The sequence below is a fragment of the Cupressus sempervirens genome, chromosome 3, assembly GCF_028749045.1.
Source record: "Cupressus sempervirens isolate cs-2001-9-10 chromosome 3, ASM2874904v1, whole genome shotgun sequence".
NCBI classification, from domain to species: Eukaryota; Viridiplantae; Streptophyta; class Pinopsida; order Cupressales; family Cupressaceae; genus Cupressus; species Cupressus sempervirens.
The window spans coordinates 586,547,081-586,565,832 of record NC_143120.1 but is presented as its reverse complement, the minus strand read 5'-3'; the positions used below and the strand labels follow the sequence as shown (position 1 = coordinate 586,565,832).

At 33.8% G+C, this 18,752-nt stretch overlaps 1 protein-coding gene across 1 annotated transcript in view; it reads left to right on the top strand.

The window, feature by feature from the left end:
• The window catches only part of LOC149568032 (coiled coil protein), a 144,446-nt gene extending 126,210 nt beyond the window's left edge, over window positions 1–18,236 (top strand). The window contains exon 7 of the mRNA XM_089821034.1: window positions 17,815–18,236. Coding sequence (XP_089677160.1) covers window positions 17,815–17,865 — 51 coding nt within the window. The 3' untranslated portion in view covers window positions 17,866–18,236. The remainder of the gene's footprint in view (window positions 1–17,814) is intronic.
• Window positions 18,237–18,752: the final 516 nt, after the last annotated feature.

Genomic DNA, 18,752 nt, shown 5'->3' with positions numbered 1-18,752 from the left:
ATTGACTTCCAGTTTATGCTCTGAACTGTCATAGAAATTCTTGTTACATCCCAATTTTTGACCTAGCTTGAAAAATAGCCGATGAAGTTTAGATGAAGTCAGTTGGCAGTTTAATTTGATATAATCTGGTGAAATAGTAAGTTAGTTGGTCATTATGATTCAAGTGCAGATGACATGTTAGTTGATCGTTAATCGTGAATTCATGAAATTAAGATGAAAGGTTAACTGATACGATTATTTATAATTTATAATTTAATTACAAAGAAATTCTTTGCAGGGAGCTTGTTAAAGGGGTGGAAGCATTGTCAGAAAAGAATTAGGCAAGGCATCACCATCACTGGGCAGATAGGTAGAGGACCTAGCGATTTGAAACATGATACATCTGCAGGACTCGCATGAGTTATTTAATGATTTTAATTAAAATAATTGTGTTTAAATATAAAACTTATCTTAAAAGATTTTAGTTTATCCTTCGTTAAATTATTTTTAATAAATATTTAACTACACGCTTTTAAATATTAAATGATTTGGCACCATTATCTTTTGATAATTTAATAGTTGTACATTATAATAATGTTCAAATTATTATAATAATATTATTATAATCTTTGAATTTTTAATCTTCCAATTCTTTCCAATAGTCAATTTAATAATTGGAATTCCAATGGTCATCTTAGGAATTCAAAGGGATTCTTGTAACTGATGAAGCCGTAGAGTTAGGCTCTTTTATATTCTTTGTTTCCCATTACTGTAGCATTCATTCGACTATTTTCCTTCAGCATTCCAAGCCATTATGGCGGGTGACCCAAAAGATGACAGAGCTCCGAAAATTGAACTCATTTACGCCTGGACTTTCCTTTTCACACTTGCAGTGGATCTCAGACCAGAAAACAAGGAATTCAACCAAACGCAAAGCAATCAAAATCATTAAAGGAGTCACGTAAGGTGACTGTTGCAGCTTGTCTTTTGTTTTCTTTAAAGTTCGATGAACAACAAACCAAGTCTAGATATATAATTTTAAGTTTCCGCCGGTTCTTAGTTCTCCAAATTCACATGGTAGCAACAGTAGTAAGAAGATTATAATACCGTTTCCAAGTCAAGGTAACAGATAGTTCCTTTCGAATGCAAGAATGATAAGTAGAAATTGAGAGATATACATATTTGATTCTGAATCATATAATGGAAAACCCTGTTTTATAGTCTAACAAATAAGTTTTAAATCCGAAATACTTCCTATCATGTTTTTCCTTGTATTTAATTCGTTGAGTTTGAGGTATGGATACATAATACCATTATTATGTTGTGTTGCAAACATTGTTTTCCTTACATCGCTGAGTCTGTAGCATAGGTAAAGAATACCACTATCATACGTTGGATTACAACTCATGCTAAACCATGCATCAAAACCATTGAGTCTATTCAGAGCATCACTATCTTAAGCTGTGCTGCAAATCATGTGTTACCTTGTATTTTTAATTGCTGGGTCTGCAACACGAGTACAGAATACCACACCCTTAGTGTCATGTTACAATTTAAGTTTCCTTATTCCCGTTCCATGTCAATAACTCACAGATTTCCTTAACACTGTATATGGGTTTGATTCAGATTCAAGAAAATAAATAACAGAATAAGGATATTGCATTGTAATGATGTTTTTATTTTTATTTTTATATCTCTTTTAGCCATGATCGTATACCAATCTTATATCTCTGTTCAAGATATAAAGCATCCTTTTATAAGATAATATTATAAACAACGAGAACTTCAGCAAATAATCAAGATGGAGGTGGTGTAAATCGACTGCCATAGCATTGATCTAGTTATAGGATTGTTTTTCACCCTAATATCCAAATATGTATTACTCTGTAGATTCTTTTTAATAACTTTCTTTCTTAGATTATATATAGTATGGAATATTGTTTCAATTTGAATTGAATGTCAAAACAGAGCACCAAGAAAATTCACTAGGCTAAGAGCCAGAATAAGGTAAATAAGGTACAAGACATAATAGTAAAGGTTAATTGTTTAGGCACCAAGGAGTCATCGGTTTGATGGCCTGATTATGGTCAGGAGGTGTAGATGAACCTGTTTAAAAGAATTACAAGAATGTTGACATTTTGAGATCTCTTAAGAACATAATCATAGTTTTATGAAATGATGGTTGTATGTAATCTTCTTGAATATACAAAGGAGCTGTCTGCTCTGAGAATCCGGAATACCTAGGACTCACTCAGCTGTGAAGTCAAGAAGATGGGTGATGTGTTAAGAAAGGAATCCTCAATAGTATGAATTAGTATCACTTATGACATTCAAAGTTTACCATTTAACAAATTAATAACTCATGCATAATCTTGTTATGGTAATCTCCTGTTGCCAAGTCGTATGGCGTGTTTATATCTTGAAGTCCAGTGGATGGTAAGATATTCCTTGTCAATTTCGGATAGGGAGGGCCTTTCTCGTTAGAGATCATGTGGGGATATATATTGTGGTCCGAGGTTGGGTGGTTAAGCCCCTGACAATGTTTCACCTCTCTCAAGATGTTGGATATGCGTTAGACAAAGATAAGCCATGCATTCAATTGTTTATTGGAATCAGGTATTAACATTTTTGTTTATGAGAAGGTAAGATTAAATTTAAGTATTTCATTGTTATCATCATTTTACTTCATATAAATGAATATTGAATATAAGTATTTATCTAATCTTGAGAAACTGTCACAGATAAGCAATCAGAAGGAAAAGAAATCCGAAGCCCTAATTGATTGTGTGATAGCTGGAACCATTAATGATACAGTGGTATTGGAAGCCCTAACTAAATCCGTGGTATCGAAAACCCTTGTAGAATTCGTGGTTACGGAAGCCCTAGATTAAATCTGTGGTAAAGTGTTATTAGAAGCCCTAAATGAACCGATGGTAATTGTTACCCTAATTGGTAAAATGATATGTGATGCCTTAATTTAAATTATAGTGGTGTTTAGTTGTAATCATCAAATGATTTTTGAGATAGTAGTTTTAGATGATAGTTGACTTGTGAAATTGTTATAGTGTATTTCTGGACTAATCTGGGTGGTTGCAGAAGCATCCTTTGTTGATTTTTAGTCTCAGTTTTTCCGAGGTATGTGATTTTCAATTTCAAAAGTAAATTCATTTAATGGTATTTCAAGTATTTAGTTAAGAAATTTTGTTTAATTGATTTTAACGGTAAAATCATGTTCACATGAACATGAATGATGTAACTGTCTTCCTATGAAGCGAAGTACTGTATTCCTTGAGTAAGTTGAATGATAAATTAGACCCGGGAAATCTGGATGTTACAATTCTGCTGTGAGGACTCAGACCTTGGAGAAGTCTGCGTTGAAACGTTTGCAGCAAAAGAGGAATAGCTTCCAATTCGGATTTGCAGGGGATTCGAGCATATTCCGAGTTTATATCAAGTCTTGTGATGACATTACCATATTATTTTATTTTCCAAGCAGCTAGTTAGGCGTCTTAGATAATTATCATATTAGATTTATTATCAAGAATCAATATGAGATGCTACTTATTCAATGTCCTTATTATCAGTCCTTTTTCCTTAAACTTTAAGTAATAATTAGATACAACCCTTATGGAAGCGTATTTCCAAATGCATTAAGGTCTGGAATGAAATATGCTATCCAATGATATTTTCCAAATTAGTCTCAAGAACATAATCTTCTGGTCATAGATTGTGATAAGCATACTAATCAATGAATCTATGCATAGAGCGGATTGCAGCAAGTTTCAATATTTATCATGATGATATCTTGTTTGAATCTACAAATTGAACTTCTTTAAATTAGCCTTGTTCATGGTAGGTGATAACCAAGTAATCACAGTATGGATCCTTATGCCAATGGATATTAGAATTAAACAATCAATTCTGAAATCTTTAAAGAATATAGTCTCTCAAATCATAGATTCTAATGAGCTGGAATATATATATATATATATAGATAGATAGTCGAGAATCAACAGACAAGACCGATTGCTCTAAGATCTGAGCACCTAGGATTCACCCGCTGTATAGCCATAGAAAGGGTGAAGAGGTGAGATGGAGTCTACAATGACTTAGAAAATAAAAGACAGATACGAAACATTAATTCTAGAATAATATCATTTAATAGCTCATGCATATGTTATTATCTCCTGTTGTCAAGTCGAATGGTGTGTTTAAATACCAGGATGCTCAATAGATGACAGATGTTTCAAGTCTAGTTTTGAGTAGGGAGGGCCTTTCTTGTTAGAGATTGTGTGGGGATAAGTTATGGTTCGAGGTTGGGTGGTTAAGCCCCTGACAATGTTTCACCTCTTCTAAGTTGTCAGACGTACAATAGACAAAGATAAGCTGTACATTCAATTGTTTGTCGGAAATAGGTATTTTTATTTTTATGATGTATATGCAAGAGTAAGGTAAGATTAATTGATTTAGTTGCGAGAGATAGATTTTATTTGATGGATTGTTATATCAATCTTTCATTTATATAAATAATAAATATGAGCATATCTTCTAATCTTATGATGTTACCAGAGTTAAGCAATCGGAAGAAAAGGAATGATATAGTGGTATCTGGAGCCCTAATTGATTCAATGGTATCTGAAGCCCTAAATGATCCAGTGGTAATTGAAGCCCTAAGTGATACAGTGGTATCTGGAGCTCTAATTGATTCAGTGGTATCTGAAGCCTGAATTGATACATTGGTATCTGAAGCCCTAAATGATCCAGTGGTAACTGAAGCCCTAAGTGATATAGTGGTATTTGATGTCCTAATTTTTATATAGTGGTATTTAATGGTAATTGTCATATGATTTTGATATAAGCAGTATTGGGTGGTAGTTGTCATTTGATATTGTTATAGTGGTATTTGAGCACTAACCTTGGTGGATGCAGAAGCATCCCTATAATGATTTCTTGGTTCAAATTCCATGGTATGTGATTTTTAAATTCTATAGTAAATTCTTTGATGTTGTTTTAAGTTCTTAGTTAAGAAAATTTGTTTAACTGATTTTAACTGTCAATCCCTTTCATATGAACGAAACTGATTTAACTGTCTTCCTATGAAAATGAAGTAATGACTGTATTTTTTTGAGTTTGTTAGTTGTTAATTAAGACTCGGAAAAACTGGATGTTACATTGGGAGACTCGCTCACCTTGTGGCAAGTCTCATTACTTTGATATTTGGAGTTGTAATTATTGTCAAAGTAACGAACAAAAACCTTTCAATAGCTCTTATTCCTGAGTAAAGCTTCATTTCATGGGCCCTACTAGTAGAGGTTTTGGAATGTGGAAAGGTCTAGATGGGAAGGTGTTGTCTGATGCATAGCTTCATTATTAAGAGAGCAAGAAGTTGCTGATCATTTGGTTAGAAGATCAAAAAAAAAATATTTTCATTCTCCTTCCTCAAAAAAGAACAAAATGCAACCACCCGCCGAAATGGAACCAATTGTATCTTCCAAACATCCATTCATGCAAGTGCCTGTACTGGGAGAGGAGGAAGAAGTAGAAAATATAGCATCAGCCCGGAAAAGAGGCCCATCACACTCTACATTTAAAATGGAGGCAAGAGACCCTGTTGATGAAGCCATTGTACGTTGCCTCTATGCTAATGACCTTCGTTTCAACTTGGTAAGATTACCATGTTGGAAGGAAATGGTAAGAGACATCAAAGAAGCACAAGATGATTACACAAGCCTTGGGTATGAAAAAGTGTATACCACACATTTGCAAAAGGAGAGAGTTTCTATAGAGAAAGCACTTCAACCCATTAGAGATGCTTGGAAAACTTTGGGTGTGATGGTTGGAAAGATACAAGAAACAAGCCATTGATTAATGTGATTGTAGTGTCCCCCAAAGGGGCAATGTTTCTAAAGGTTGTTGATTGTCAAGGGGGCGTGAAGGATTCACAATTCATCTCTAATATTCTCATTGAGGCCATAGATATGGTGGGTAGTGATAATGTGGTCAAGGTTGTTACAAACAATGCCAAAAATTGCAGGGGAGTTGGTGCTTTGATTGAGGGTCGGTATGACCATATTTTTTGGACACCATGTGTTGTACACTCCCTCAACTTGGTTATGCAACATATTGGCACTCAAATGGATTGGGTGAAGCAAATGTACCAAGAGGGAGAGGACATACAAATGTTTGTGACTAACCACAACATGTCACAATCCATTTTTAGAACATACTCAAAATTGGAGCTGCTGAAGGTAAATTCATTTTTTGTAATTTTTAAATTTCATGGATTTGCTATTTAGTTAATATTTATAGTTTTATTGTTAATTGACATATTGTTAACTTGCTTAGGTTGTTGAGACCTATTTTGCATCTCATACTATTGTTATGAGACGACTTCTCAAGGTGCAAGATGCTTTGAGCCAAATGGTCATTTCTCCTCAGTTAAGGGGAGGTGAAGGATTCACAATTCATCTCAAATATTCACATTGAGGCCATAGATGTGGTGGGTAGTGATAATATGGTCCAAGTTGTTACAGACAATGCCGAAAATTGCAGGGGAGTTGGTGCTTTGATTGAGGGTCGGTATGACCATATTTTTTTGGACACCATGTTGTACACCCTTAACTTGATTATGCAACAAATTGACTCTCAAATAGATTTGGTGAAGCATATATACCAAGAGGGAGAGGACATACAAATGTTTGTGACTAACCACATGTCACAATCCATTTTTAGAACATACTCAAAATTGGAGCTGCTGAAGGTAAATTGATTTTTTGTAATTATTAAATTTCATAGATTTGTTATTTAGTTAATATTTATAATTTTATTGTCAATTGACATATTGTTAACTTGCTTAGGTTGTTGAGACCCATTTTGCATCTCATACTATTGTTATGAGACGACTTCTCAAGGTGCAAGATACTTTGAGCCAAATGGTCATTTCTCCTCAGTGGGGTTTGTGGAAGGCTTCAAATGCTGAAAGAACCCAAAAGGTTAGGGCTTTGGTCTTGGATGATGGTGGGCTCGTGTGCAATATTTATTGGATTTCACCGAGCCCATCATGACTATGCTTCGCTTTGCTGATACAAATACACCTTGCTTGGGAGATGTGTATGATGACATGGACACCATGGTTAAGAAGGTAACATTCTATACAAGCACATGAGAGTGACCCTACAAAATGTCAAGCCTTATGCAATGAAGTGGAAGCAATAATTCATCATTGTTGGGAGATGATGACTACCCCATTGCACCTCCTTGCATATGCTTCATCTTTGAGGTATTACAGTGAGGCAATACTTTCTATGTCGGATAAAATTGCACCATATGCCAATGAAGAGGTTGTTAATGGGTGCTCCAAAGCTTTTGCATGAATATTCCAAGATGATGACTGTTGATGTATAGATTAGTTGTATAGTTATTCATAACTATTATAATCATATCTATGTTATTTTATATATGAGATATTTGATAAACTTATATATATATATATATATATATATATATACATACATATATATGTATATACATATATATATGTATATGTATATATATATATATATACATACTGTTATTCCAAATATAAAACAAAAGACATAAGTTATGATTATAAATCTATATAAAACATTATAACATTCCATCGATAATAAATTACATATGACTTGATATTATTGGGCGTTAGTATAAATAAAGTTCGGCATGGTTATTAAAGTAAATTGTGGTCAATTTTTGTTTCAACCCAGTCGTTAATAATAGTCACAGCTGATAGACGTGACTTAGGTATGAGTCACGGCTATTAGGCGTGACTCCTCATTCAAACTGCCCACACATAAATAATTAGTATTATCTGATTTGCAATATGGCGAACACATAAGTATCATAAGTCTTCAAAATATTGCAGAACAGGCTAATACTAAATATCAACTTCCAGTATAGTGCAGTATAGGAAATATCTTATCATATCTTCAGTCCAATATTACATTATGATCTTGAGCAAGTTATTCAGTATAATATGACTTAAGTCTGATACATTTACATGGTATCAGAGCAGGTTTAAAAGAAGTATCCTGATATCAGACTTCAATTATCTAGGTCATAGAAGCATTAGATATTATAAATAAAATGGTGAATGGTATGAGACTTGAAGACAGGCTAGAAGGTGATTTAGATTTTACAGGCTGGAAGCTACGTTTGAAACTTATACTTAAAGAACATGGTTTAAATAAGTTTATTGAAAAATCTAACCCATCACCTAAAGGAAATGATGAACTAGAAAAATGGGAAAGTGATAACAATAAAGTTATGAAAATTATTGTGGATGGTGTTAAAAACTCATCTACTTCCTGTAATCTCAGAACTAGACACTGCATATGAGATGTACAATGCTCTTGAAAATATGTTTGAGATAAACAATATTGTTCGGATCATTACATTAAAAGACAAAATGTCAAATATTAAAATGAATAAAGGAGAGAAAATTTCCTCTTACTTTATGAGAATAACCGATCTTCGAAATCAACTTTCTTCCATAGGACACATTTGTGATGGAAAGGAGTTATCAATAATGGCTCTAAAAGGTCTTCCATCATCATGGGATACCTTCAGACAAGGGGTATGCTCTCGGTCAAAGTTACCTAAATTTGAAAGACTTAAAGCCGACTGTATACAAGAAGAGTGCATGCAAGTAGCTCGAGGTCAAAATGTTTCCTCCTCAAAAGAAGAGTTACATGTTCTCTCCACTCAAGTAAATAAGAAGAAAAGAAAATTCAAAGGAAGGAAAAAGCAAATTGATTTCTCTAAAATGCAATGTTATAGGTGTGATAAATTTGGACATCCAACATCTAGATGTCCTGATAGAATTAAGTCACAAGCTTCATTTGCAACCACTCAAAACTTTAATGGAAATTCTGAACATAATGCTTTCTATTCAGCACTCTCCAGTGAATCATCAACCAGATCAAGTACTTGGGTAATTGATAGTGGAGCCTCTCGACATATCACAGGTTTTAAAGGGCAGTTAGACTATCTACAAGAAGACTATGTTGATGAAGTAACCATTGGAGATGATACAAGCTACCCCGTAATGGGAATAGGAACATGTACCATTCATCTAAAATCAGGGAAAACAATTGAACTTACTAAGGTACTATATGTACTTGGCATAAAAAGAAACTTTCTTTCTATCTTTGCTCTTGAAGATGAAGGACTCAGAATTACATTTATGGAAGGAAAAGTCTTAGCTTGGCCTAAGAACTCTTACATAAAAAATGCATACAAAATTGGCTCTAGGCATGGATGTCTTCATCAGATTAACTCTGTCTCTCATTCAGCTCTAATTCATGATTCCTTCAAAGAAAATGAAATCTAGCACGGGAGATTGGGTCATCTTCATTTTCGAGGATTATCTTCTATAGGAAAAATGGTAACAGGTATATCTAAACTTAATCCATATCATGAAAGAATCTGTAAAGGTTGTGCTCTAGGGAAGAATATCAAAACTACATTCCATAATAGTCAGTCCAAATCCAAAGAAATTCTAGAACTTATTCATTCAAACTTATGTGGTCATATGTCAGTTCCATCTTTAGGAGGTTCTCTATACTATATCATATTTGTGGATGATTTCTCTAGGAAGACATGGATCTATTTTCTTAAAAGTAAAGAATCTGAGGAAATCTTGACTAAATTTAAAGAGTTTAAAGCTATTGTAGAAAACCTTTCTGGAAAGAAAATAAAAGTATTAAGAACAGACAATGGTAAAGATTACATTTCTGATATCTTTATAGATTATTGTAAATCAGTTGGGATCAAGAGGGAGTGTTCTGTTTCGTATAATCCACAACAATATGGAATGGATGAGAGGAAAAATAAATCTATAGTTCATTCTGCTAAAGCAATGCTTCATGATCAAAATCTTGAAACTTTTCTTTGGGGTAAAGCTTCAAATACTGCTGTTTACATTCAAAATAGGTGTCCCCACTCTTATCTTGAATTTAAGACCCTTGAAGAAGTATTTACCGGGAAGAAACTTGATCATAAACACCTAAGAATTTTTGGTTGTCCTGTCTATATACATATTCCTAAAGAAAAGAGAACCAAACTAGAGCCCTCAGGAAAGAAAGGAATCTTTGTAGGTTATAGTGAAACTTCAAAAGCATATCGCATCTATATCCCTGGACAAAGGAATATTGAACTAGGTTGAGATGTAATATTTAATGAAGAGTTAGCCTACAAAAGATCAAAATATGAATCAAATTCAGAAGAAGCCCTAGAAGAACAAAACTCTGATAATGAGAGGGAGTCTCCAATGGAGGAAGATAAAGAAATTGAACTCATGGACATTACTCACACCTCTAAGGAAAAGAAAAGACCTCTATGGGCCAGAAAGCTAATTGAAGAAAACAATTCCATTCCTTCAGATTTCATTAGGGAGAGGAAGCATCCTAATAAATACTCAAGTTACATTGCATTAATGAGTGAAATTTCAAAATCTGAACCATCTGATGTAAAAGAAGCTATAAAACATCAACATTGGAAAGATGCCATGACAGAAGAATATAACTCCATACTTAAGAATGATGTTTGGGATATTGTTCCTAGACCCAAAAATAAATCAGTAGTCTCCTCAAAATGGCTATTTAAAATTAAACATGCTGCAGATGGAAGTATTGACAAGTACAAAGCAAGGTTTGTTGCTAGAGGATTTCTCAAAAGGAAGGAATAGATTATGAGGAAACTTTTGGTCCAGTAGCCAGATATACCTCCGTCAGAACTATTTTAGCCATTGCTGCATCCAAGGGATGAAAAATTCATCAAATGGATGTAAAGACTGCATTTTTGAATGGCGTTATAGAAGAGGAAGTTTATCTTGAACAACCAGAAGGATTTGAAGTACACAATAAACAAACTCATGTATGCAAATTGTAAAAGGCTCTATATGGATTGAAACAAGCTCCCTGAGCTTGGTATGAATGGATAGATCAGCACTAACTAAACTTGACTTCTCTAAAAACATTGCAGATCCAAATTTATATTACAAAGTAATACAAGGGGACATGTTAATCATGGTTTTATCTATTGATGATCTTTTGATTATAGGAGAAGATCATTTAATCGAACAATGTAAACAAGCTCTTATATTTGAATTTGAAATGAAAGATCTAGGAATACTACACTATTTCTTGGGACTAGAAGTATGGCAACATTCTAAAGGGATCTTCCTAAATCAAGGCAAGTACACTCTTGATCTACTTAACAAGTTCGGCATGTTGGATAGCAAGGCAATGAAAACTCCTATGAAAACAAACCTCCTGAAACTAAAAGAAGCAATTGATGATTCTGAAAGCGTTGATCCTACTCTATAGCGACAGATAATTGGTTCTTTAATGTATTTGGTGAACACAAGACCTGACATTTGTTATGCTGTAAATGTTCTCAGTCAGTTCATGTGCAAACCTAAACAAACTCATTTAGTGGCAGCAAAGCACATTCTCAGATATCTCAGCGGTACTATTGGATATGGTCTCAAATACACTAAAACTGAATTAAATTTAAAGGGATATACAGATTCTGATTGGGCAGGAAATTCAGAGAATCGTAAGAGCACTTCAGGATGTTGTTTTACATTGGGCTCAACGATGATATCTTGGTTTAGTTGGAAGCAGTCTTCAGTACCACAGAATTCTACAGAAGCCGAGTACATAGCTGCATCAATGGGAGCAAGAGAAGCTGTATGGTTGAGGAAACTTCTATTTGGATTATTTGGGAAGCCACTTCCACCTACTACTATTTATTGTGATAACCAGAGTTGCATCAAGCTATCTCTTAATCCTGTGTTTCATAACAAATCAAAACACATCGAGATACCTTACCACTATGTTTGAGACATGGTTGAGAAGGATGTAATCAAGTTGGAATATATTAGTACGGAGGATCAAATTGCAGACATTCTTACCAAACCACTTGCTAAGACAAAAGTGGAAATTTTTCGCCAAGAACTTGGTATGATTGTAAAATTTGAGGACATGTCTCAGAAAAAATGATTTTGTACATTTTTATATATATATATATTATAATTAAAACTTGCGTTAATCTTTAAGAAGTGACGACTTCTAAAAGAATTTCACTTGTATCAGGAGAAGTTATTGTAAAGTGACGTCCTTACAATAACTTGTAGCATGATTTATTTTTGTGAAAGTGTTTCATGTAAGGGCTTTATCTTGTAAATCAACAACTAGGCAGTTGATATCATTAATTTGATTATCTACAAGTTGTTTGTGTAGATATATTTTTTTGGTACTTGGTGTATATCATGCCCTGATATTTTGATAGGCCATTACCACACTGAGCATTTGGTGATCATCATTAAGTTGATGTTTCTGATAGGCCATTGCTTTTGAGAGATTGGTGAATATCATTCAATTGATATTCTGATAGGCCAACTCTCACATGTCACAATGTTTTATATTTGACATTGGATAAAAGAAATCTTCTGATCAAAGACCTCTTATACGTGTTTATCTTACTAATCTAAGAGGGAGTGTTAATGTATAGATTAGTTGTATAGTTATTCATAACTATTATAATCATATCTATGTTATTTTATATATGAGATATTTGATAAACTTTATATATATATATATTGTTATTCCAAATATAATACAAAAGACATAAGTTATGATTATAAATCTATATAAAACATTATAACATTCCATCGATAATAAATTACACGTGACTTGATATTATCGGGTGTTAGTATAAATAAAGTTCGGCATGGTTATTAAAGTAAACTGTGGTCAAATTTTGTTTCAACCCAGCCGTTAATAATAGTTACGGCTGATAGATGTGACTTAGGTATGAGTCACAACTATCAGTCGTGACTCCTCATTCAAACTGCCTGCACATAAATAATCAGTATTATCTGATTTGCAATATGGCGAACACATAAGTGTCACAAGTCTTCAAAATATTGCAGAACAGGCTAATACTGAATATCAACTTCTAGTATAGTGCAGTGTAGGAAATATCTTATCATATCTTCAGTCCAATATTACAGCAAGTTATTCAGTATAATATAAGAGTTAAGTCTGATACATTTACAATGACATACGTGAAAAGGAGAGGCTGGAGTTTGGCTTATTTCCTTCCAGAACAAAGCTTACTCCATTTGCAATTAAGGACCAAAATGAAATGGGAGCAATCACATGGTGGTACATGTATGGTCAGCCATACAAGCATCTACAACCTCTTGCAATCAAAATCCGCTCACAAGTAAAATTTGATTTTTGCTTTTAGATTACAATTTGTATTCTACAATCTAGTGTTTAACATTTGTCATATTGTCATTTGCTTTACATTTGTATGTTTAAAAATTAATTTTCCGAACACAATCCAGGTTGCAAGTTCTTCTATTGTTGGAAGAAATTGGAGAACATACTCCTATAGACATTTAGTGAAGTGCAACTGATTGGGGTCAAAGAAAGCTGAGGACTTGGTCTACATTCATATCAATTTGCATCTTTTGTCACATAAGGATGATGAATACATGGATGGGGCAACCAAACTTTGGGATGTATTCCCTGAGTGTGCAAACTTGGATGCAACACTTAATTATCTTATTACGATGGTAGATGATGGTGATGATAGGTCCATGACACATGGTGCATCTAACACAAGTGGAACCGTTCTTCGTTCAAATGATATGGACCTTGTAGCGGTTGGAGATGAGGAGGATTCAGATTTTTTTGAGTATCCCTATGATTCTGATTAGGGAACTTTGAATCATGAACTATGTTTTTGATTTTGAAGTTTGGACATGGAGTCTAGAACATGAATATTTGTGCCTATGAAGTTTTAATTTGAAGTTTGAATTGATTAATTGACATATGAAATATCTTGAATCTTGATCAATGGTGAAGTATCATATGATACTATTAAATGATGTATGTTTGTATATTTCTAAGTTTCTAACTCTAAGTTCTTGTATTTATAAGTTTCTTAAATTATTCGTGCGCCCGCGCGCGCACGCACAGAGAGAGAGAGAGAGAGAGAGAGAGAGAGAGAGAGAGAGAGAGAGAGAGGTTTCCAAATGCATTCATACCCCAAAAAACAAAAAAGAATTCCCGCATCTGCTTTCGGATCCGCATCCTAATCGGTAACTTAGTTTGGGCCTTAACATACACTTGTTTGATTCAATTGATTTTGGTGCCATTTATTTGTAATATTTTGTCAAGACCCTTTGAATAAATGTAATAACATTGCCTATGATTTTTTTGTCTTCCAAAGGTAGTGATCTCTTTTGTATTTATATTGTGGTTAAATCAATCCGTTGGAAGCTTCAATATTAACAAATTAGATAAACAAAAGGTCAAAAGGCATGAATGAAAAAGTTGTGTCTCCCTCAAATGAAAGGTTCAAAAGGGAGAGGAAATTTTCATTTGGAAAAAAAAAGAAACGAGAAAGTAAGAGTGGGGCATAAGAATTAAGGTGGTATTAAGAGGAAGGAAAGTGAAGAAAATAAGGACGCAGCTTTCAAAAAGTCGACGGTTGTGACTCTTCAAAAGGGTTGTAACTCTACGATAAGGTTGTGTCTCTTTAAAAGGGTTGTGACTTTGTGAAAAGGTTGTAATTATGAAGGGTTGTCTCTTCAAAATAAACTATTATTAAGGGTAATGACTCTTAGCAAAAGGTGGACACGATGAAGAGGTGTGACCTCTCCCTTACATGGGAAGTTACAAAGGAGAAGGATCAAATGGAATGGGAAAAAAGGGGTAGATAAGATCTAGAGCAGATTTAGAGTATAAGTACAAGAAGGGATTTGAAATAAGAATTGAGAAGGAAAGACAAAAATAAGAAGAGGATATGCAAATATTAAATGCAGTATGTGTAGTTTTGAAAAGTAGTAGATACAGATTTGATAAGTGAGAGAAAGTGGAGATTAAATGAGTGAAAGGGACAATAGTTGTCAAATAGTTGTATGTTTTTATAACCAAAGGGTGTGACCCTTTCATAAAGAACATCAACAAATGAAAGGGTGTGACTCCTTACACTCAAAGGAGATATTAAGGAGGCGAGGGCTCCATTTGAAGAAATATTAAATAAGGGAGACCAATTGAGAGAATAATATATTATTTTCAAAGGAAACAATGAAAAGCAGTATTAGTACCTCACAAGATAGTTAAATCGTGCAATGGAATGGGCTATGCTACATCACACAAAGGTATTTCTTGTCATGGAATAGGTCATGCTATGTGATACAAAGGCAAGGGGTAAGTGTTGCGGTGGAGTACGCATGGGCTACATGCTACAAAGGCAAGGGATAAAGATTGTGGTGGATTGGGCATGGACTCTATCATATAAAGGAATTATTTGTGAAGGATAGTCCATATGGATAGGAAGTGATTGCATTAAGGAGGAAGGTTGACCAAGTACACCACCTCATGAAGATGTGGCCAAGGGGGGCAAAGTTTTTGTCCTTGGGCCTTCGGTAAGGGTACCCTTTTGTAATACTTCCACCAACACATTTGGGAGAGTTATTGTGATAGCTAAGGAAAGGGTCTTTAACCATATGAGGTGAGTAAAATAGAGTAATAAAGGAGAATGACGTAAAGGTTCTACTAGATACACCAATCCCATGTAGCATGGGGCCAAGGGGGACAAAGTTTCCATTCTTGGGTCTAGGGCAGAGACAATGAGGGCTTGTCATGTCTTCCTCTCATTCCTCATTATGGTTAAGATCATGGAAGCTAAGTGCTATAAGTATCTTTCTTTCATAAACCTACATATGCATTATATCATTACCAAATCCCTAGGTTAGGATTGTATATCTCTCTATAAAGTTTAATGTAGATTATTTTACACTAATAATATAACTAGTTTGTATATATAAATATATGCACTTGTCCCTTATTTGAAAAACTAAATCATGATTTACCTTGTTAAAAGACATTTTAAATGGTAAAGTTATTTATCTGACCCTCTCACAATTCTTATTTTAATGGATTTGTTATTTTGGGAAAACATTTGGGCAATCTCAAAAAGGCGACTTCTCATTGTGTGTTGCTCCTTTACTCTCTAACATGTAAACGCCAATTGTTCTTTAGGTGTGGAGAAAAATGGACAACTTTGTAGGTTGAAGATTAGAAGATTGTGGAGGGGGCTTCATTCCTCAAGGGTCATTTTCTAACAAATGATGATTCGATCTGTGGCTTGTTGCTTGATTTTCTTTTTCTTGCTCATTAATGTATGCCATGACTTGTGCTTCTAGAATGGGTATACCAGTTTTACTTGGCAAGCTTTGATGTCTAGTCTAGCAATGTAACACAAGTGGCCTTTCACTTGATTTTATGAGCTCGAATACCTAATATCACACAACACACAAACACAAACATAACTCCAACCACTTGGGAGTGGCTATACCATATCAATAGATTTCCAAAGGGCAGAGTTTCGGTCTGCTTTGAAGTGCATGGACAAATGATATTGATGTGTAGTATCACTTTGTTAGAGATCTGGTTGAAGACAAGGAGGTATTGATGTGGAAAACATTGATATCATGGAAAAGGATATTGGCTCATTTACAAAGCTAGGGACCAATGGATAATTTTCTTGGGATGGGAAATTAATTGAATATTTGAGTGGTCCTTCTGCAAAGTATGCAAGAAAGGAGATTTATTAGGAATGTATTGTATGCTTTTCATAACACTTCACCTCTTCTATATGGAGTGTGACACATTTTTCAAGATAGCACACAAGAAAGACAATTTTCTTGCATATGAGCGTCCCTTGTCATAGGTTGTTTGTATTCCTTTCTTTGAAGCAGAGCAATTCCTTGTTTTTCTTTTAGCTTAAATAGTACAACTTCATGTTCATTCTTTAGATTAAGAGGCAGAACTTCTTGTTTTTCTTTTGGTTTAAGGTGTGTAAATTATGACCATCACAAGATATGAGAATTGATTAATGTTGTCATTATGACCATCTCGTGTGTTTCTGAGAAAGGATGAAATTTATAGGGAATGAACGTAATATGATCGTCCTTCATGCAGATCCATTCACACAAAAAGCAGACCAAAGTATAAAATGCATCATAATAAAAGTCGCCATTCTGAATGAGTACACATTCAATGAATCACGTTGTTGCCTTCCCTCTTAATGTTGAAATGAAAACCCTTCGAAAACAAATTTTAAAATCAAGGAAACAAAGCAATGACCCCATATATTTGCTGAGTTATTGCTGTCACCATATATTAAATCAGACATTCGTATTTCAAGGGCAATTCTTTTGCGCAGTATATCATGGTATTTCGTGATTTTTTCACAAAAAATTCCTGTGATATTTATAAGAATAATTTTTTAAAATTTGACTATTTAATCTAATTTTTTATATTGAAAGTCTAAACTTCTTATCATTATTTTATAAATATTAAAATTAAAATCTATAAAATATGTTTTTTAATAAAATTTGAATTGAATAAATTGTTAAAAATCTTTCTATTTTGTAGTTTACACTTATCTAAAAACTTATAATATTCTGTTGCTGTTTATTTTGGGAATATTATGTTTATAATTAATATTGTTATTTTGACATGTAAATGGTTATTAAATTAATGTGTGTGCCTGTGTTAACATTAACATGTTTATGTTATTATATTCCACTTTTTGCTGCGATTGTAAAAAGCCTATCAGAAATAATTGTCTTAATGTTGCAAGCTATTGATTGGTGTACGGATTGAGCTGGATTTTATTTAATTAATATGACAATTTGGCTTCTTCTCATGGATTTCAGGGATGATAATGTATTGCACTAACATTGTTTACCAAATTTTCCTGTTGATGCAGAGGTTGGATCCCACAGATGAGTGGAATGAGTCGATGACCAATGGAAACTAGTATAATGTCCACATTAATATTTTTTTTAATGCAATTTGGCCTTAATTCATTTGTAAAAATATGCTATTAGCATGCAGTGGCAGAACAAAGCATCTATGATATAGATGTATGGTCAAGTAAGAAATGTGAATGAACAATTTACTCCAGTTTCTCATTTCAAAATGTACTGAATAATTAGAGACAATATACACTGACTTCATATTAAGGATATGGTTGAGGGACTGGTTCAACCTCATTTTTTGGTAACCCTACAGGCACTACAATTAATAGAATACTGAATAGAGCTCCAATAGGTGAGCAAAATGTGTTCTCTTACTGTGTCATGACCATATTAGATGAGTAAAATGAGTTGTATTACTTAGTTGTGGGCATAGATTGACTGGCAGATTCCTAGTTGTATTCAGATTAAGTAAATATGATGATAGGAACTATCATTTTATGAATATCATTATTGTGATGAGAGTGTTTGGACTCTGAAGACATCATTTAATTGACCATCTATGATATATCCTCTCTGAACTGTTTTGAGTCTGATGAAAAAACATGCTGCATTCCACGCTTTTTATGAAAATTTCCTGATGAATACCCACACTTTAATCTCTAGGTGAGAAAAACAGTCATATCGTGACATTGGTCTGCGGTGACACTGATTTTCTTGCACCATTTCAAGGCCCACCTGCACGTTCATAGTACAAAGTTGTAGAGTGGGTTTTTTCGTAATGTTTTAAAAAATGATAAAAAGGACTGAATTCATATAAAAGGAGTCTTGATTAGAGGTCTGAATCCTTAACCAGTGGAATGAGGATTAGATTGTGAAAAAGACAGCAATATACAAAGCTGTTTATACTTAAAGTAGTGGAAATCCATTTTACCATGAAATTACCAAG